Source organism: Pectinophora gossypiella, chromosome 13, assembly GCF_024362695.1.
Source record: "Pectinophora gossypiella chromosome 13, ilPecGoss1.1, whole genome shotgun sequence".
NCBI classification, from domain to species: Eukaryota; Metazoa; Arthropoda; class Insecta; order Lepidoptera; family Gelechiidae; genus Pectinophora; species Pectinophora gossypiella.
Window position 1 is genome coordinate 2,783,284 of NC_065416.1, and position 23,344 is coordinate 2,806,627.

The 23,344-nt window shown below is 38.2% G+C and overlaps 1 protein-coding gene across 1 annotated transcript in view; it reads left to right on the forward strand.

Moving 5' to 3' along the window:
- Nucleotides 1–23,344, forward strand: part of LOC126371735 (5-hydroxytryptamine receptor) — a 136,747-nt gene that overhangs the window by 84,992 nt on the left and 28,411 nt on the right. The window contains exon 2 of the mRNA XM_050017074.1: nucleotides 21,482–21,546. Coding sequence (XP_049873031.1) covers nucleotides 21,507–21,546 — 40 coding nt within the window. The 5' untranslated portion in view covers nucleotides 21,482–21,506. The remainder of the gene's footprint in view (nucleotides 1–21,481; nucleotides 21,547–23,344) is intronic.

Here is a 23,344-nt window from a genome sequence, read left to right on the forward strand (position 1 = left end):
CATGTGACAGAATATGGGATAACGTGAATATGAATGTGATAATATATAATAATATGTGGTATTAATATCAATGCCATTATACCAAGAGTAGCAGTAGATTGCAAAAGATTGGAAGGGTCCTACCCTTTCGCGTGATATGATTTATTTTGGAGTGTGAGGTCGGGACGAACGAATGAAATATATTGTCGCTTCATCTTATTTGTAATCATAAAATTTATTACGCCACTCGGATTCCAGATCGATATAAATTGAAAATAACATACTATCACGCGTATATTTCCAAAAGGATAGGCAGAGGTATTGTCCTACACGGAATGCAATAAATAATTGAGAATTGAATTGAATTGAATTGAGGTATATAGTATACACACCCAGTCCTCGCCAGCTATGTTTAAGGCGAGGTATTCCAGTCTCGCTTTTGAGTTTTAAAACCATCTCAGACAAAGAATATAGTGTTTTAGATTCTGCAAACAAGATGTCTATTAGTTAAAGGATCGATTCAAAGTCGCAGTCAGTAACACGGTATCGTCAGTTTCACTCGATAGAAAAATCCCAGAATTACCTCATCTCGTAATAGTTTTACAATTTTATGAGTAAAATACTGATATTTACAAAGCAAAGCTATTGCCATTAACCGGGCCCAAAATGGGATCCACGTGATATAAAATAGAATAGAAATAGTTTATTATAAAAGGACACCACACACAAAAACAAGACAATAATTTTATTATCATTTAAAATTTTCAATAAGTAATTACACGGATTCAAAGTCAAAAGTCGAATTCAGTATTTTGTTATAAATGACTTTATTGCAATGTCACCTTTCATGCCTTTTACACTTCGATCGTATCTTTTACATTACAATTTACTGAACTTTGAAAAAGCAAACCGCAATGAAATTAGTTTCTTAGTTTAAAACACGTACCCGTAATTATGATTTCTAAAGTTTACAGATTCGTTAAAGATAAATCGTCTTTTTCTGCTCTGAAAGTTTTTAGGTTCAAACGTGAACTAATGGACCTTCTAAATTATTCTTTAAGTATGCTGGGGATGGGAGGTGAAATAATTATAAAAAGCATCATATAAGCGTTCAGATATTTTATTTTGTCTGTGGATTGCATAGACTTCGATTTATTTCGCGCTTACGCGAAGGTGGATGTGTCCTTCCAAAGTAACAGGCCAATATAGTGACATACGACTGAATATGTATCGCCATCATTGTTCCATCATACCTATCCATTATTATGATGTCTTATCAAACATGGCCACAAGTTCCCTTCAAGTTACTGATGGCTCTGTCCATTCTATTGCGGATTACAGCAGTGACTATAAAGTAATTATACAGGGTGTTAGTGACATCGTAACGAAAACTTTGAGGGATGATTCAGGCTATGATTCTTAGTTAATATCAAGTGGAACTTTCCGTCGCAAAAGTATGGAACGGAAAATAATTTAAAAAAACATAAAAAAATCATAAATTTTCCGACAGGAAATTCCACTGAATATCAACTCAGAATCATGTTCTGAATCATCCCCCTCAGTATTCGTTACGGTGTCACTAACACCCATACCTACTTGTATGGCTACCTGTATGTACTGGTAAGGGGTGTAAGTGACATCGTAACGAATACTGAGGGGGCTGATTTAGCTCATTATTCTGAGTTAATATCAAGTGGAATTTTCAATCGCAAAAGTATAGAATTGAAAATATAATTACAAAAAACTAAAAAAAAATCATGAACGGAAAATTCCACTTGATATTAACTCAGAATCATGGTCTGAATCATCCCCCTCAGTATTCGTTACGATGTCACTAACACCCTGTATTATTAAGGCGGATACAAACATTGCGATGCATGTGCCCCGCACGCCGAATGCTCATGCCATGATACATGATACATGATATAGTCGTGACCACATGATAGCATGGCGTGAGCGCTCGGCGTGCACACTAATACGTAGCACGTATCAGCGTAGCACATGCCACGCTATGGTGCCCCACATGCCATACACCGCGTGTCTCGCAATGTGGGTATCTTCAAATTCATATGTGTTATTTTGTTAAAATTTAGTTTTGTGCAATAAAGTGTACTTGATGTTGATGTTGATAAAATACCTAAAAACAAGTGGTCTTAGACCACTGTTCATATTCCAATGCCGTCTCCCTCGTTGACAATTTATTTTAAGTGCTCGCATGAACTCTGTGTAAATTCGTTTGGAGTTGTTCTCTCGGATTTTGGTGGAGTTCGTAATGGTTTTGGGATTTGGAACTTTGTATTTAGTTATACATACAAACAAGTTCTAATCAGAGGCAAAGAATAAGAAGAATAAGAATAAGAATAAAATAAATTTATTGCCAGTTACAGTAGTGAAGAGCTCGGTGGCGCAGCGGTAAACGCGCTCGGTCTGCGATAGTTGAATTAAAGCAACTTTCGCAAAGGCCGGTCATAGGATGGGTGACCACAAAAAAAAAAAAGTTTTCATCTCGAGCTCCTCCGTGCTTCGGAAGGCACGTTAAGCCGTTGGTCCCGGCTGCATTAGCAGTCGTTAATAACCATCAATCCGCACTGGGCCCGCGTGATGGTTTAAGGCCCGATCTTCCCTATCCATCCATAGGGAAGGCCCGTGCCCCAGCAGTGGGAACGTTAATGGGCTGATGATGATGATGATGATTGCCAGTAACAATTTACATTTGCTATATAAACTAAGTACTTAATTATGAATATTGCGAATAGTGAGAGTTGAGTGAGTGAGAAGCTGGCGTTCTACCAACTGGGCTAGCACATTGCATTTTTATTTATTGTAAATAATGGCTGCAACGCAACTTCACGAAACCACTGACAATGCCGTAAGCGTGACCAATTATTGGTCAGCAAAAATTTTGTATCGTTCGCCATCGACTCGCAAAGACGATGGCTGCATAAGATAAATGCTTTTATGCATTAGTATATGGAGGTAAAAAAAAATGTAATTCAAATATCTCGACCGAAACAAGCCATGCATGCCACATTTCAATGACATAACATACATACATAAACAGCCTATACGTACACGTCCCACTGCTGGGCACAGGCCTCCCCTCAAACAATCGGAGGGGGTCTGGAGCATACTCCACCACGCTGCTCCACTGCGGGGTGGTGGAGGTATTTGAGCTAGTAGCCCGGGACCAACGGCTTATCGTGCCTTCCGAAGCACGGAATCATCTTACTTTTCGGACAATCAGGTGATTCAAGCCTGCAATGTAATTACCAAACAAAGGACAGTCTCACAAAGTGATTTCGACAATGTCCCCATCGGAAATTGAACCCGGACCTCCAGATCGTGAGCCCAACGCTCTAACCACTAAACCACGGAGACTATTCGATTACATTTCAATGACGTCATAAAAAATACACGTTATAAAAATACTTACAGATTTTTATTTTTTTGACTAAATTCCAATTTCAAAAAAATACTGGTCGCCACCCAGAGACAAAGATGGCGTAGAATCGAAGGATATAAATTTGTCTCTCCTACTGTTTGTTGGTTCTAGCTTATTGCGTGAAAATGATACTCTATCTGTTTGTCTAGTCTAGCGAAAACAATCACCATGTTTGCAGTGCGTCTGGAGTCTTGATATACTGGGTGATAGTGACATCGTAACGAAAACTTTGAGAGATGATATAGGCCATGATTCTGAGTTGATATCAAGTATAGTTTTCCGTCGCAAAAGTATGGAACAGTAAATAATTAAAAAAAAAAACACTAAAATTTTCATGATTTTTCCAACAGGAAATTCCACTTGATATTAACTCAGAATCATGGTCTGAATCATCCACCTCAGTATTCGTTACGATGTCACTAACACCCTGTAGGAGGTATACACTCTGTCTAGTCACTTTACTGAGTTTATTATTCCGTCTGTCCTTTATTTATTTATATTTAATTCAGTTAACTGAGGCCCATACAATATTTACCTTAACCTAAGAATACATACAATATTACAATTATCATTAAAATATTAAACTATTTAACCTTTCTTTGGCAAGGACTTTGCAGGCTTGAATCACTTGATTGTCCGAAAAAAGTAAGATGATTTCGTGCTTCCGAGGGCAAGTTAAGCCGTTGATCCCAGTTATTAGCCGCAAAAACACCTCCGCCAATCCGCACTGAAGCAGTGTGATGGAGTATACTCTATACCCCCTCCGGTTGATTGAGGGAAGGCCTTTGCCCAGCAGTGGGACGTATATAGATTGTTTATGTTATGTATTCGTCAGTTGAATGTGACTCCAACTGTGTTACTATGTTATTCGAATTCCGGTGGGGACATATCACAAAAATCACTTTGTTATCCCTAGTTTGGTTAGGACATTACAGGCTGATCACCTGATTGTCAGAAAGTAAGATGATTCCTGCTTCGGAAGGCACGTTAAGCCGTTGGTTCCTGTTACTAATTACTGATGTATGTAGTCGTTACATGAGTCAGGCCATTGGCGGCTTAATAATAACCCTGACACCAGGGCTGATGAGGTTGGTATTCCACCTCAGAACCCACACGATTTAGACTACTCAGTATTTGAGGAGCAGTGGTAGCCCAGTTAGAAGAACGCTTGACTCTTATTTATAAGGTCACAGGTTTGAATCCCTGCCCGGTCCTAAACCAATGATTTTCGAATTTATTTATGGCCAAAGAAATTGAAACTCCGTTTCACAAATACCCAAAACAAACGACAATCGTTTTGCGTTTCGAACACGAGTGGTTCTGCTGTACTAATTTGTTTTGAGGTCGAACCATTCGAATTGATATTTCATTTGTTGGAATCATTTGTCAAGGTGTCCACTGTAAGCTTGTGTACCGGTCGACAAGTGTTATTTGCAAGGTAAATAAATCTCTTAATATAAAATTGCGTGTGCTGGGAGTAAGACAAGACTATAACGGCCTCCGTGGCTCACGACCCGGAGGCCCCGGGTTCGAATCCCGGTGGAGACATATCACATATCACAAAAGCACTTTGTGGACCCTGATTTGCTTACGACATTGCAAGCTGATCACCCGCTTGTCCGAAAGTAAGATGGTCCGTGCTTCGAAAGGCAATTGAAGCCGTTAGTTCCGGTTATTACTTACTAACGTAAGTATGAAGTCGTTACATGCGCCATGTCAGGGGCGTTTGGCGGCTCAATAATAACCCTGATACCAGGGTTGATGAGGTTGGTAATCCACCTTATCACCCATCACGCGACAGAAGAAAAGTGTAGGTTTTAATTCATTGACATAGGTCAGGACCTATGAACCACAGGTGGTTCACCGGCTTGCTTCCCAAACGGGGAGCACCGTCTCGAACTTGAACCAATGAGTTATAAGTTTATTAACTCAGTTGGCTCGACTATTGTAGACGGCGATACGGCGCGCCACCTATCACGTTGGTCTAACAGAAGGCTCGGTGAGGTGTGGGTACTTGAGACACCACACACAACAACAATAAAAAAAGATCAGACACGAAACTTACACAAATTGACAATTAGAAAAGAAAAAAAGTGATGCAGCGAAACGCCTCTCGCAGTAGTGAGGTGAGATATGCTCCATACTCCCCGCTGATTGCAAGGAGGCCTGTGCCAAGCCGTAAATAAGTGTTAACTCACGTACTTTTCGGAAACTAGATGCTCTGCGGGTTTGACCTGGTTTGACCCGTACCGATATAAAGTGTACCCTTGTCAATATTCCATCAATCACACCGGGAGATAAGGTCCTTAATTTATTATACGGACAGCTAACTCGACAAAATCCTTGTTGTTTTTCTGAAAATTGGAATCTAGACCTCTTTAAGACTATACTTAAACTTACACTTTCGTACGGTACTAAACTCACTCCCGTAAACCTTAAAGACGGACGCAGTGCAGACATATTATAAAAAAAACATTTGGTGTCTAAGGGCGCGTTCAGAGACACGCGGTCATTAAGCGGCATGTTAAAACCTTGTCCACAAAGGGCGAATTTACCGCGAAACGATTCGCGCGAAATGATTCGCGCGTTAGTGAGATACTAGACACTAATACATCACGTCCACAAGCATCGCGTGAATTCAAAATACGCGCGTAAATCGCGTGCACTACGCCAGACTCTCGACTCGCGCTTGATTCGCGCATATTGCGCGCGAGGTGAGATACTAGGGACGCCTTGTTGCGTCCAGTTAATGCGCGAACTTCAAGACGCGAGACCGCTTCGTTCAACTCCATATTTCGTACTAACTGAATTCCTCCCCAAACGCTCGCGCGTTGGTGCGTACCTTGTGGACGCAACGGTCGCACGTAATACGCGCGAGAGAATCACAACACATCAAGCGGCGCGTCAAACGGTGCGTCAAGCCGCGTTATCTGCCATATATGACGCTACAATTCAAACAAACGCCTGCAAAATCGCTTCTCCGTGAACGCTCAGTACATTGTCATACGCTTGTTTTTTCCGCGCGGCGCGCCGGCCTTACTGTTACAGTTACAGTTCACGCGCGTTCCTTTACAACGGCTTACTGCTTAAGTAGACTTGTTGCCCAAATCGGGAAGGGTGGATAAAATAATCAAGCTCGCTCCAAGCTCATATTGGTGCGGGATGGAGAGAATCCCTATTCCTATAGGTACATCTGTTTTTACAACATTCCCGTGGAGTATAAGGAGCGTATTCTATGTTATTCGCTCCCAGTGGCGGAAATAGAAAAGAGGTCATGACCCCATGCCCTAGGGTGATTCCCTAAGGCCCTGACGTTTGTCTGTGCTGCGGTCAACGCTGAGAAATGTCAGCTCAGTACTTTTGCTACAGAATAACAGTATGTTTAAACAGCAACTCCCTGCGCCCGCACCAACTCGTAACGAGCGCCGACCACACCCCCTCTGGGTCTTACTTTAGTCTCAAATGGCAGCGAATTACGAATAGTGACGATTATTGAGTGTAATACCTAAAGGCGATAAACAAATCTGCTATGGTCTTCAGTGCGAATGTTCATCACTGCTTTGCACGCGAAGAAATAAATCATCGATACACTATGTTTCGATGTATCTTCTTGCGATGTGTGCACAATCAGGTGGGGATCCGGGATTCGACCCCGGGACCTCCGAATCGTGAGCCTAACGCTCAAACATTGGACTACCGAGGTCGTTTCTTTTGAGTATTCGCGAAATAAACCATTAAAACCGTACCCGCATTATCGTGTTAAACAAAGCGTTCTCAAATTCAGAGGTCTGTTTGACCCAACCCAACCCTTCTACGTTACGTGGGAAACCCTAATGGCATTCCAAATAAAATCTTAGCGGAAATTCAACTTGATAATTGAGATACACCTCGATATACATACAAAAAATGTCCACTGATCCTATATGGGGCGGTAGAACAGGCAGCTAAGATGTTGATGAGGAGTTGATGAGGTTGGTATTCCACCTCCATCACCCGATAAGAAGATCATAAACCCTTTAGTGTTTCATCAATTTTACACTGGGATCGTCAAGCTAACGACCTACCAAAAGCAGATTACCAAATTACGCCGTTACCTACCTTGTCCCTAATGACTTTTGTGCTTTTAATTTCTTTTTTTTAGTAAATGTGTAGGTGTGGTTACGACCTGCGAATTTGGCAAATAATTATTATACATATAGAACTATATGTACTGAGTCGTGGTAGCCCAGTTGGTAGAACGCTTGCCTCTCACTTTGAGGTCGCAGGTTCGAATCCAGCACAGGCGTAAACCAATAATTGTCGAATTCGTAATCGAATTCATGTTTGGGTCATAAATGGTTATCACGTGCTCAGCGGTGAAGGAAAACTTCACAAGGTATGTGACCTAACCTTTGGGCTGGTTTTCCCTTCGCGGGTTGGACTAGAGTTAGCGAATAATATAATAACTACGACATAGACTATATAGCGTAGTGAATGTATAGACACCAGTTGTCAGTAATTATGTACTATCTACACTTTGTCGAATGAATTAATAATGACAAACGACAGAAAATGATGTCGAATCGAAAGACATTTCTGAAGGCCAAAGGTCAAAGCCCTAAATAGTGTCAAGGTTACTATTACCCTGTTGCATATGAGTCTATTAATATGATCACACCCGGACATTTCTTTCAAAAATCACATTTTTACCAAGTTTAGCGGCTTACGACCATTTAAGACTAAAGTATGACCCAGAAGGGGTGAGGTTGCGGCGCCGGATACGAATCGGGGCGAGGTGGAGAGTTATCGTCATGTACAGCCATGAGCAATATCATGTACCTACTTTAGAACCCTGTCGCACTACCATATTTGACATTCAATGAGACTTACGGTTTAATTTGTCAAAAAAGTTAATGCGGCATGGTTTCAAAATGTATACCGAGGTTTGCGCTCTACGCTCCCCTTTTCAAATGCAAGTAGGTGACACAGAAGACCAAACTACCCTATTTCAATTTTCTATTATTACTAGCATTTTCATTATCCATATTCGTAAAACTACCCACGTCCCCTTGAAAAGTTTTAATGGATCTGGTGGGAATCTATAGACATCGTATAAGTACGATAAATAATAGGTTACCGCTGCCACAATAATAATACTTAATACGTTAATAGGTAATAATAGGCGCTCTTAAGTGCAATTTTAACTAACACAGTTGGCTCAACCATTATAGACAGCGATACGGCCCTCCACATATTAAGTTGGTCTAACAGAAATCTTGGTGAGGTGTGGGTAATTAGTTCACCTTGCGATGGATGGGTATATCCACTGCCTATACGTATTCCCGTTAAGTATATTAGCGTAGTCAGAGGTAGAATATAGTAAGCTTATGGTAAGTTATATTTCTCCTCCAAATAGAGAGCTCTATTTCACTGTCTTGTTAGCCAGTGAGATAGGCCATAAGTATAAATATACATACTACATACATATATAAACTCCCAAACTACTATTTCGCACTGGCTTTGGGACGCTATGATTTGTAATATTTTTCTTAAATAAGTACATAATGGTGCTAATTCCTGTAAATACCATCTAATTTTATTTTAAGTTATATCTGTCCTTTTCTTATCCGCCGAAAAGGAAAGGGACGGGTAATCGACAAGCATAAAATTTATGGAACACACGTCAATTTTAAGCACAAATCTAAACCAACCGTCTAAAAATTTTACATCCGTCAATAACCCGACACAGTTAAGTAGACAGCACGTCAAACGGATTGCATACCAGCGACGTACCTTTTGATTCGCCCGGGTTATTCATTCATTTACTCATTCTTCCTAAAATTAAGAGCTGTGAATCATCCGTCCCTTTCCTTTTCGACGGATACGAAAATGATGGATATAACCTAAAATAAAATTAGGCGGCGTCTGCAGGAATCGGGGCCAATATGTATACGTATATATAAGCGCACGACTATAGTAGTAGCATGGATAATGCTACACCGACAAGAGCGTGGCTCTTAATTTAGTTATGATGACTATAATATACCTATTAATATGAAACACATTACTTATTTCCCTGCTGAAGTAAAGTATTATGTGCTGAACAGAATGCGAGTCAGTAGCAATAAGATCCCGGCGGCAATTGCAAATAGGTGTGACAGCCCTCTCATACTGGACCTCAACATGGTATAAGAAGACCAGGTATGCTCAAACCTATGACAAGCCGCCATTGCTAGCCCAATGATGACGTATATGTTACCATTAAATTGGCATCTCCAACATTCCAAGGACATAAATTTTATTATTGAATATTGAGTGAATTACTGACTAATGTATTTAACTACTATTACTTGTCACATAATATCAAAATTATTAAAATTTGTAAGTACCTAAATCTTTTACTAAAAGTTCAAAATTTCCTTGCACAGTAAATATAAAAGCATTGGTCGTGGGTAATTTATTTATTACGAAATAGCAATGCAGGTCGGGATGACGTCAGCTGGGCTAACCTTGAAATGTTAGCTGTCAGTTTTGAGCATACCTGGTTTTCTTATACCCATGGACCTCATAAAGCGTGTCAAATCCCTTCTAAGGTACTACATAAGTTAAATGAAATGTACTAAGAGGGTGAATCTCAAAATTTCAATTTTGGTGGCGAAATTTCAAATTATTTTTTCGTGAAAAATTGGGTTCCGACCTGAAAAAGATCCAAAAGGATCCTCGGTTCCGACATGAAAAAGGATTTTTTCAATTCCAAATTTTCCCAATTTCCCCAATTTTTCACGAAAAAATTATATGACAGTCGCCACCAAACTTGACACATTTTGATATTCACCCAAAAATAAATAGATCTGTGTTGTTTTTAATAAATATTATTATTATTATTATAACGTTCTTTGAAACAATAATTTATAATTTATTATTAAATTCCAATATTGAATTATTATTCAATATCACAAACTAGTTTGATGTTACTTACACGTACTTAAGTACTTACTCGTAAAGTTTGATGTTTAACAGAAGTTGGTGTATTATTTAGGCTCTATTATAACGATCATACAATCGAATTAGTTCAGTCCATGGCACAGTTCAGTTACTTTAATCTAAGGCAAGAACATACATTCATAATGGCCCCGATTCCTGCAGACACCTCCTAATTTTATTTTATCCGCCGAAAAGGAAAGAGAAGGATAATTGACCAGTGACAACTGTAAATTTAAAAATGAATGAGTAAATGAACGAATCACCCGGGCGAATAAAAAAGGCATCTCGTTGATATGCAACCCGTTTGACGTGTGCTGTCAACTTAATTCAGTCGGGTTATTGGCCAATATCAAATTTTGGGAGGGCTTTTATTTCTGATTGCCTGTCGATTACGCGTCAATGAAAATGAAAGGTATAACTTAAAATAAAATAAGATGGTGTGACTGAAATAATAATTCTAGATCATGTCAACTAATTACAAAAAATGCAATTGCAATTATTGTCACTAACATAGTTGGCTCGACCATTATAGACGGCGATATGGTAAACCACCTATCAGGTTAGGTGAAGGTATTTAGTTCATCTTGCTGCGAAAAGTAGGGATTATTAGCTTGAATCTATGAGTTGGATAAAATCCCAATGATGACCTAAAATCAAAGGAAGCATCCAAATAAGTATCTTTTACCACGGAATGAGGAATAATACTACGTATAGAACGGCAACTCTCCGCTCCCCACCAGCGACTGAGTCAGGGTTACCTCACCCCCGCTCTCGGTCTTACTTTAGTATTCAATCGCACACATATGCGCGTTTACGATAACGTCAATGTGTAGTGTCTGTAAACCAGGTGTTTTGTGTAAAGTGTCCTGGGTGTGCTTTTTCTCTAGAATAGTTTATACATCTCCAAACAAAAGTGTTGAGCTATTAAAATTAGACCGCGCGCCAAAGCCCTTCGTGTGTTCGTAACAACAAACAAATATTGTACTGGGTCGGCCCTGAATTCATTATTATAGTTTAACCAAAATGTTACATGAAATAACATTGTGGCCAAGCTATAATCTATTGTACATAAACATTCATACATACATAAACTCACGGCTATTTCCCACCGGCGTAAGTAGACAACATGTAATTCTATTTACTTAGATCCTGATAAGGGATGTTTGGGAGCTCCGTAACCGTAACCGAAACTATACAATACAATACAAATACAAATACACTTTATTGCACCAAAATAAAAAGAAATAATTACAAAAAGTCTCAGTAAACTATCTGCTATAAAAAAATCATCCGTAACCGGCGTAACCGAATCCGAAATAAAAGTTTCGGATAATATCGGATAGGGGCGGAGCCTAATTGAGACACGTTATGACAAGTTGTTTTGATCGGCTGGCCGCTGCCAGTGCCGACTGCCGACACACAAGCCGCGCGCATTGTTTATTTTTTCTTCTTTTGTCGTCATGAAACATATAATTTGTCGTTATAAATAAAACCACTTTATTATCTACTTGTATTACTTTAGAAATTCCTTAAAAAAATATCCGTAACCGGAATTATCCGAAACTAATGGATAATCCGAAATAATTTATTATTCGTAACCGTATCCGGTATAATAATTATTCTGAAATCCGTATCCAATCCGTATCCGACATTTCATATCCGTAACATCCCTGATTCTGACACACTTCTCTTGCTTCCTCCACATTCATCATTGATTGTCATAGAGCGACACGGACCTCCGCGGACCTTGATTGTACATAAACATACATGGATGAAATACAAAACGCAGTTAGCTCGACAATTAGGGTGCTATTTCACTGGAACACCATGGTCTTCTTCTTCTCTCGTGTGGGTTGTGAGGGTGGAGTACCACCTTCATCAACCTTAGTGTCAGAATTACTATTGAGCCGCCAAAGGCCCCTGACATTGCTCATGTAACGACTACTTACTAACATCAGTAAGTAGTAACAGGGACTAACGGCTTAAGGTGCCTTCCGAAGAACGGATCATCTTACTTTCGGAGGTAATCAGCCTATAATATCCTAACCAAACTAGGGATCACAAAGTGATTTTTGTGATATGTCCCCACCGGGATTCGGATCCGGGACCTCCGGATCGTGAGCCCAACGCTCAACCACTGGACCACGGAGGCCGTTCCAACACCATGGTGGTGCAACTTTATAATAAAAAAAAGGTTTTATAAAAGCATCCTTAACCCTTCCGGGGACAGAACGTCTACAAGCGTTGTTCCGATTTCAACTGTCCTACTATTGGATGAAAAGTCAATGACCCGTGGTATGTTATGTTATGTGTCCGTGAAAGTGTTAACCTAAGAATACATTCAATGTTCTATTTAATTACATCTATTTTACTTTCCATAATAAAGTGACCGGGAAAACTGATTGAAACGAAACTCTCTTTTTATAAATAAGTAATATACAGAGGTCATTAAAAACTTAATTAAAACCAGCTGAAAGTGTTTCCCAGAATTAAAAGCAGAACGCAAAACATTTACTTACGTAAAAGAATTAGTTATAACTTCGTCCCCTTTTGCCCTTTACTTCGTGTTAAGTACCTATTCGCTAACGAGTTACGTACGAATAGAATAAAATTTACGAATAAAATAAAATAGTTTGTTTTCTACGAATGGAATATTTTTTATTTCTTTATTTTAAATTAAGAACTGCAACTTGTAAAAAGAACGTTGCCTTTTGAAAGCTGAAAAAAACTGAGAAAACTAAATTATGTACCCTTTTGTGAACTATTACGAAATGTCGCAACAAAAACTGTGAGTCCTTTCGTAACTAAATTACGAGAGAACTTTGTGCTTAAATCGTAATAACATCTCGTTGGAACTGCCAGGATGTTGCCATTTTGGAAAAAACCATGGATTATTTTTTTGAATTGGCTTTCTTATTTCTAGTATTCATGAACTTTATACCGTGCAAAGTGTAAAATAAATTCGTTGGAGTAGTCTTCTATGGGGTTTTCAATAGTAACCCACATGATAGAAGGTTTTCTTTGTGAAAGTTTTATCGTTTGTATAAACTATTTTTTTCAATTGCGACGCCGCCGCCAGCGCCGCGCACGCTCGGCGTTCGGCAGCCGGTCAGCGCTGGCATCACGTCGCGCGTCGCCGCAGCGTCGTCGTCGCGTAGAAGTTGCGCAGACGCTGGTACAACGACAATGCTCGAAAGACGCTAGTGTGGGGGGTTTGAATTTGAATTTGAATTTGGCCTCTTAATAATTTATTTATTAATTATTATAAGTACTTAATTTTTAATACATACAACCTCCTTAATACATTTGTAAAAATTCTACATTTTCTTTAAATTTTTGTAAGTTTTTCTTTCAATATAAGAACGAAAATAACGGAAATTCTCGCAGCTTAAGTTTGACTGTGAAACTATAAATTCTATTGTATTTTTACGTTTAACTCGCAATACGGTGAAGCTTTAAAGTAAAACGGCTAAACTCCTATTGACATTGGGACCGAAAAGTTTACCGAACTGAAAGCAACCCGCGCTAAAATATAAAACTGGTTTTAAGCGGTTTCTGCTCTCTGAAATTATAACACGCTATTGTGAACACAATTGAAAAGCTTTTTTAAAAAGATGCAAAATATAAACTTTCATAAAATATTTCATATTGTGCATGTGATATAATAGTCAGATAATTGCCTACTTTATGTAAATAAGTAGGTCATCACTAATTTTAAGAGCCACGCTCTTGTCAGTGTAACATTCTCCATTCTTAATTAAAACACATAATAACGGGTTCTTACCGCGTTTAAAGTAGGAATATGAGACTCCCGATATTTCGACACTGTTGCAAGTGCCATGATCACGGGATGACTGATGAGATTGGAGTGGAGTAGGTAGATCCGTAATTTTAAACGCGGTAAGAACCCGTTATTATGTGTTTTAATTATGATAATAACCGCGTAGACTTAAAACAATGTATTCTCCATTCTTGTCTATCAAAGACCAATTCCTTGACTTCCTTATAAGACACGACCTTCGCCTTTTCTTTAATCCATGTAAGCTCTTCTTGGTCTTCCCCTTCCTCTCTTTCCTTGTAGCTTCCCTTCTATGATGTTTTTAATAAATATGTAGGTACCTAAGTAAAAATTCACAGTCATTCTGTGGGTCACGGGTTTCCTTCTCAAGCAGGGAGGGCCGTTTTGATCCCGTTGTCTGGAGAAGCTACTAGGAAACAGATGTCCGGATAGTTGTACTACGCATGTGCATTGGCACATGCACTGTGATTGCACAGTACCTAGCAGGACTAACATGCGTAACGTGATAGAATAATCGATCGATTCAATATTTTTTGTCGAAATCGATCGATTGTCTAATCGAAGAGTTTGTGAAATAATTAATAATTATTGTTGATTGTCCAGTAGTATTATTTATTACACCTTACGTCATAATTAAAATTTGCTTTGTTGGTTCTTTCGAGGTGACAAGCCATCGATGAAATGTACCGTCGAGGTAAAGACCCATCGATGTAGGAACTGCTCGAAGTACTGAACTTTCGAGGTAACGACCCACCGGCAAAACGTACTATCGAGGTATCCAGCAGTCATTCGAAGTAGAGTACGAAACCCTTATTTTGTATCGTTAGCTGTTGGTCTTCCAATAAAAAATAAATTAATTCCATCGTCAGAATCGATAAAGGTCCGTGATAAAATTTTATCACGTGGCGCATTTTATCCCTACTAGTGCTCGCATACCCGACTGCTTTCTCTCTGCCTAATCACTTGTCCTCAAAACTTGAATGAAAAGGCATTTACTAGGTAAGTTCGTACCACCTTAGGCTACACCTTCACTTACCATCAGGGGGGTTAAAATGGCCACATCGAAGCAATTCATCTAAGAAAGCAATATTGCTATTTGACAGTTGTTTGCATCGCGCACTTACTTTTATATGCGCAAATGTCAAATTGCAATATTGCTTTCTTAGATGAATTGCTTCGATGTGGCCATTTTAACCCCTCAGGTAAGATTGCGGTCAAACACAAGCCCACTTTATATTACAAAGTATACTTCATATTTTCACTTTGTATTTCAAAACACAAAAGACACACGGCCTTCTAAAGTAGGGCGAGACTGAAACCTACGTGATAAATGCCTACTATTATTTTACTTTTTATATCAGAGAAGGGAAAAAAAGCTCTTCAATTATCATAATTATAGATGACGGGTCTGTTGTTAAACAAATTGGGCTTGCTAAAGTAGGTGGAAACAGGCTAAAAGCTATATCGTGTAAGGGATTAAGATCCTTTCGCGGGCAGAAGTCCATCGAGATTACAGCTACTGTTTCAATCGAGTCACAATACAACATAACATACATAAATAGCCTATATATGTGGGATCGTCGGGCGAGAATTAAACACGTTAGCACCTTTAACACTTTTTTTTATTTTTTCTTCTTAACTAGCACGCAGACATTACACTTTTTAATTGAAAATATTAACAATTAACGCAGATCAAAAAATAACACCCTTCCACCTCGACTCTCACCCAACGTCTCTTTTTAAAAATCAGTCATCTCAATCCGTTCACACCGTTCATTTCACTCCGTTCATTTCAAGTCACTCATCCATCTTTTCTTTATTCGTCTACGTTCAGAAATCAACATTCAGCCTCTTACTTATCCCACACTCGGCCGTCCTGAACAATGTCTGCCCTCAGACACACCCATATACACGCTACAATAATACACTTAACAACTTTACAACTTTTACTTTACTTAAACAATAACTATCACAACATAATATCACAACACCTCACACAAAATCTTTCATCCAACTTCTTACACTTTCACATATAACCTCACAAAACAATCTTATCACCTTATATACCTATCAACTTACATACACATACACCTTATCACACTGTACATTATAACTCCTTATACATTTTATACAGTCTTATGTTTTTAACCATATACAAAATTAAATGTAAGTTTATGTTTTAGAGTACTATAAATGCAAACAAATTGTAGTAATTATCATAATATTACTAACAAAACAGTAAATTCTTTAAACACTAAAGTATGACATAAAAGTATTATAGCTTTTTTTAAATAACAAAACAATGTTGTAGTCTTAACTACATAAACTATTTTTATGTTATAAGTAAACTTTTTTTAAATTTAAAAAAAAAAAAATAGATCTTATCACTTAAGTCTTATCATTATAGGAACTGTTTACAAGTAAGTATATAATTTATAACTGAACAACCATTGGTAAGTACCTATTATCTAGTGACTTTCTTTTAATAGTGTTAAATAATAAAAAGAAATTACAAAAAAAAAACCGACATTCATCCCTTTCATACTGTATAGTAAATTGTGAAAACCTGGAACAAAAAAAAACATAATTAAATTTTACATTTACCTAAAATATGGTGTTTAATTTCTCTCCCATTTCTTCATATACTCTGCACATGTAGTGGTTTTCTTAGGTCCTTCACCAGTATCTGTTATCTTCTCTACATTGTATCTATCATTTCCATTTATTCCTGTTATCTTGTAGGGTCCCAAATATTTTGCTTTTAGCTTCATAGCTGTTCCAAACTGTGTTCTTTTAATAGCAACTAAATCTCCTATTTTATACTTTGTGCTGTCTTTTCTTTTCTTATCAAAATTTCTTCTATTTTCTTCTTGTATGTTTAGTATTTGTTCTTTAGCTCTTTTCCTTGTTTCTTCCCTCTGTTCTATAAAATTACTAATATATTCTTCTTTTAACATATCTATAAGCTGTAGGTCTTCTTTCTGTCTCATTTTAACTCCAGTAAGTAGTTCAAATGGTGTTGTTTTTATGCTTCTATGGTAGGTGCTATTTAAAGCTCTCTGTAGTTTACTAGTATGCTTATACCAGTGTGATGGATCTTCAATGTTCATCTTGGTAAGTACTGATATTATTGTACGGTGAATACGCTCCACTTGTCCGTTTCCTCTTGGCACTCCTGTAGTTATTTTACAGTGTTCAATTTCTTCATTAGTGCAGTACTCTTCAAAATCCTTACTAGTGAATGCTGTACCCCTGTCACTGACAATTCTAACTGGATTTCCAAATGTCTGTTGTAAAATCAATAGTTTTTCAATAGTTTCCTTAGATGTTACTGTTTTCACTGGAAAAATCCAAACAAATTTTGTAAATCCATCCACAACAGTCAATATATGGTTATATTTCTTCTTAGTTTCTGCTAGAGGGCCAATATGGTCCACATGTAATGTGTGTAATGGTCCATTTTCTTTATTTAGTGGATGTAGAAATCCCTCTTGCTTTCCCTCTTTCCTGTTTCCTAAAATACAAGGTACACATGCTGATATAAACTCAGTTATTTTCCTTTCTAGGTTATCTATGTAGTAGTCTTTTCTAATCAATTCCATAGTCTTCTTTTTTGCAAAATGACCATTTTCATGAGCTCTTCTTATGATTTCATTTTCCATCTTCCTGGGAACCACTAATGCCTGATCTGGTCCTTTACATAGTAAGCCTTGATGTAGATAGTAGTCATTATATGATTTTCCTTGTGTCAGTACGTCTTTAATTGCCTTCAAACCATCATCACTTTCTTGGGCACACTGTAGCTCCTTGTGTAGGTCTGTTGTTGTAACAGCAACATATGGAATACGACTTAATGCATCAGTATGTCGCATTTTTATACCACTTCGATGTTCAATAGTAAAATCATAGTCTTGGAGTAACAGAATCCAACGTGCAACTCTTGTAGACATAGCCAAATCTTTCTTGTTCAATGTCATTTGAAAGGCTTTACAATCTGTGACTATCTTGAAACATATTCCATGTAGGTAGTGCCTGAATTTCTTGACGCCTTCTATGATGGCTAAAGCCTCTAGCTCATAGCTTGTGTACTTGCTTTCTGCTTCTGTTGTTCTTCGACTCATGTAATGAACTGGATGCAACTCTCCATCTTCATTGCACTTTTGCATCAATATAGCTGAGTAAGCTGTACAAGAAGCATCGGTATGTAATTCTGTGATCGCCGTGGGATCATATATTCTTAGTACTGGATCATTTCCTAATTTTTCTTTGAGAGTTCTAAAAACTTGTTTATGTTCTTCTGTGAAATGAAACTGTTTGTCTTTTCTTAATAAATCTGTTAATGGTTGCGCTATCTGTGCATATCCTTGAATGAATTTTCTGAAGTAAGAACATAGCCCCAAAAAACTATGTAGTTGTTTGATATTCTGTGGTTCTGGGTATTTCAATACTACCTCAGTTTTCTCTGGAGAAGGCATTACTATTCCATTCTGTATAACATGTCCAAGGTATTCTACTTTCTTCACCATAAGTTGTGATTTTTGCCAATTAATATTCAGTCCATATTCTGATGCAATCTGAAGTACTTCTGTTAAACGCTGAACCGCCTCTTCTTCGTTATCTGCTGGAATTAATAAATCGTCTATGAATATCATTACAATACCGCGTGATATCAAATCCCTGAAAATAGCTGTGATATATCTCATGAAAACCTTAGGACACGTAGCCAAACCAAATGGTGCCCTTAAAAATTCATACTGCCCTGTCATGGTAACAAAAGCTGTATATTTTGTACACTCCTTGTTAATCTTCAAATGAAAATAACCATTTTTCAAGTCAAGAGCTGAAAACACTTTTGCATTAGTCAGTTTGTCAATAAGATTGTCTATAATTGGTAATGGGTATTCATCCTTTATTATTTTCTTGTTCAGTAGCCTGTAATCCACACAAATCCTTATGGTATTATCCTTCTTTTTCACTAAAACCAGAGGACTAGCATAATCAGAGTAACTAACCTTTATAATTCCGTCTTTCAACCACTGTTCTATCTGCTTGTCGACTTCTTCTTGCTCCTTAACAGAAACACGCCGCGGTCGCTGTGCCACAGGTATGTCGTCCTTGAGAATGATCTTCAATTCCACTGGTACTTCTTTGGTCTGCTTTGGCTGGTAATTTTCTACTAACTTGATAACTTCTTGTTTCAGAGCTGGATCGCTGACGGTACCTAATAGATCAACAGTGCAAGGAAAACAATTAACATTCGTCAACCACTCTTCGTCTTTCGGAAATAACCACACTGATCCTTCTTTCATAACCATTACTACAGTTTTCAAAAATTCTTGACCAATTATCAATTTATATGGCATACACTCTTTTGGAACAATATGAAAGGTCACTTGATAATATTTACGATCATCTACACAGAAATCTATCTTAATAAGTCCCAAAGATCTTACACACGAATCGCCAAGTCCACGCATTGTTATGTTTCGTCGTATTTTTCCACACAAATCGTTGAACAAAAGTCGTCACGTATCAAGTTCATGTCACTACCCGAATCGATTAATGCATTTATTTGTTTACCGCACAGTTCAATATTTTTTTCCGGCTTACGCGCAATAATTTCGTTTTTCATAACCTCAATCTTGTTTGTTGAAACATCGGATACGCATATCTCGCTCTCGTTCAAAAATGAAGACGTCATCTTGACATTCCGCTCCATACATTCATTCTTTCTAACGTCAAAGTTGTCAGCTTGATTTTGCATATTGCCGCCATCACCGCTGTCATCGTATTCGCTTGAAATGAGTTTCGCCGATTCCATCGCTCCGAACATCGCCGTTGTATTTCTTGAAGTTGTCGCACTTGACGCTGGTTCATTCTGAGATTGATAAGATTGGCGCCACTGCGATCTTCCGTTCACATTCGGTCTTCCGAAATTCCATGATGCCTTATAATTTCCGTTGCTTCGCGATTGGCTATTATTCGTCATTTCCGTCTTATTTTTGCATGATGTAGCAATATGTCCGAACTCATTGCACTTGTAGCATTTTGCCCCTTTACTTTTGTTAGGACAATCCGTCGATGAATGACCCTTATCTCCGCAGTTGTAACAACGTATGAAAGTAGTTTTGTTTTCATGATGATTTTGTTTTTCTTGACGTTCTTGATATTGTTTTCTTGTCTTAGCTTTCAATAATTCGTACACTTGTATTTTTTCCTTGAGTTCTCCATAGGTCTTAATTCCGTATAGCATGATTTTGTTCGATTCTAAATCCATAATTCCGTCAACTATATATTTTATAGCGACATAGTCGGGAAGTTTTCCTCTTTTTCCCAACTCTTTCATAACTAAAAGATAGTCCAAACAACTTTCATCTTTTTTCTTTTTCCGTGCGCTCATTAGCTCATGTATCGCCTTAGCATCTAATGTGCTTGAAAATTCCTTGGATATAGCTGTTTTTAGGTCGTCCCATGTCTTGAAAGTTTTTTCTGATTTTAGCCACAACTCTGCAGTACCGGTAAGTGAACGTCGCGCTACGAGCAGTTGCTGTAATGGAGTCCATCCGAAGATTTCTGCATTATCTTCGATCTCAGATATCCATTTATCCACGGAATACGTTCCATCTTGTCCATTAAACCGGTTCACCAGGTCTGCCGTCATTGCTAACATGGTGGATTGTGGTTGCTGAGTGGCTTCGTAATAATCACCTTTTTCCCTTGACATCATTAATCCGTGTTACAAATATCCTTGTCGTCGTAAAACAGTTGTTGATCGCCTTGTAATTATCAAATATATTTCGCCGCGCCGCCACCTTTCCGACACGTGCTGAATGTCTGCGCCCTCTTCTTTAGACGAGCCCCCAAAATTGTGGGATCGTCGGGCGAGAATTAAACACGTTAGCACCTTTAACACTTTTTTTTATTTTTTCTTCTTAACTAGCACGCAGACATTACACTTTTTAATTGAAAATATTAACAATTAACGCAGATCAAAAAATAACACCCTTCCACCTCGACTCTCACCCAACGTCTCTTTTTAAAAATCAGTCATCTCAATCCGTTCACACCGTTCATTTCACTCCGTTCATTTCAAGTCACTCATCCATCTTTTCTTTATTCGTCTTCGTTCAGAAATCAACATTCAGCCTCTTACTTATCCCACATATACGTCCCACTGATGGGCACAGGCCTCCCCTCAATCAACCGGAGGGGGCATGGAGTCTCCACCACGCTTTTCGCAGTGGAGAATTAATGCATAAATATTTTTTTTAAATAATAAATATGTTTCGTTGTTTCAGGAGGGCGAGCGTCAGGGCCGCGAATATGAATGCGCAACTTGCACGCGACGTCAACGATACCGACCGTGAGTTCTTCTTCTATCTCCCTTCTTCTTTTCCTCTCTACTGGAACGTGGATGAAGAGAAAATAAGACACTCACCACCTATCACATTGGTGTAACAAAAAGCTCGGAGAGGTGTGAGTACTTACTTCTTCCTGCGATGGATATTCTTATTATTGTTGAGAAAATATACTAGATTCATTAATTGACGATTGAAAAGGAATAGTCCTGGACTTGTGTCTCACTTCCCATATTCCACTGAATCAACCGGCCTCCGTGGTTCAGCAGTTTGAGCGTTGAGCTCACGATCCGGAGGTCCCGGGTTTAAATCCCGGTGGGGACGCATCACAAAAATCATTTTGTGATCCCTAGTTCGGTTAGGACATTACAGGCTGATCACGTGATTGTCCGAAAGTAAGATGATCCGTGCTTCGGAAGGCACGTTAAGCCGTTAGTCCCGTTTACTACTTACTGATGTAAGTTAGTAGTTAGTAGTCGTTACATGAGCCACTTCAGGGGTCTTTGGCGGCTCAATAGTAACCCTGACACCAAGGTTGATGAGGTTGGTAATCCACCTCACAATTCACACGACAGATGAAGACTCAATTAACCCATGCCTAAAATAGATTTTTGTGGTTCCCAAAAGGAATTATAACAAGAACATTTTGTGTTTATAATCTACATAACAACAGCTGTGCAAAAAGTTCGAAGGTAGTTTTGAAAACGCGACTTTGGCCAGTGTCGTTTTGGCGCCTTGGCCAGTTGAATACCAACATAATATATTAAAATATCACCAAAAAGGCTGGTTTTAAAGTAGGTTAATGAAGTCAAATCAGTTTCAATTTAATTTGACACGTTAATAAGATAAGGGTCGGGACTAACTTCTGAGGTCACGGATTCGACCAGGTCAACCTTGAATGAATTTCAGCAGTCCAAGCAAAGATCAAAGGAATTTTGGCAAAACTTGTTAACCCTTCCCAACTCCTTTTTAACACCTCTCAAAGCTAAGTTCCAAAACTTTATCTATTTCTTTTAAAATCTTTTAAAGGAAGATTAAGGGTTTTTTTAAAGTGAATTATCTTTGTTCGCTTTTCGTGCTCGAATCTGGTCAAAAGTTTTTGCTGGTTTTAATAAATTGTTACTCGGGCCTTCCGTTGCCGTGGACTGTGGTAGACTTAATATAATTACGAAAAGATGGCTGTCTTCAAAATTGTTAAAAAGTAATTTGTTTCTTTTTATTCTTTTACAAAAATCTTGGTTCAAAGGCATCCCGGCTCTTACCTTTTAGATTGTTTTCGAATAAATTATGATCATAATTGATAACACGAGCGTTAAAAGTAGAGGAAAACATGCGGTGGTTATTATAAAATTACTTTGGAATTTGACTCTTCTTCTAAGTTACACTGGGAGCGAATACAAAAGAGAACATATTCTGTATATCCGCTCTCAGTCCAAAAAGAAATTATTACAAAAAGTAGATTTGTTTACAGTCAACTAGCTATTCCCCGCGGCTTCGCTCGTGTTAAATTCGGTTAACACGTTTCCCTTTTTCATATACCTATAATTAGCTTCCTACCTTTAAAACTGAGAAAACTCCTATATAAAATTTCCCCTCTTGGAAGGGGTTGGTGGCAAATTTAAAAAAAAATGTGGTGTGTAATTTTTTTTAGTCACAAATAGTCCATTTGTGATTGAACTTTAATTGGTACAGTAATTGGTACATTAGTAAGGAGAACCATGTTAACCGAATTTAACGCGACCGGAGCAGCGAGCAAAAGCTAGTAGACTATAAACAAATCTACTTTTTTGTAATAGTTTATGA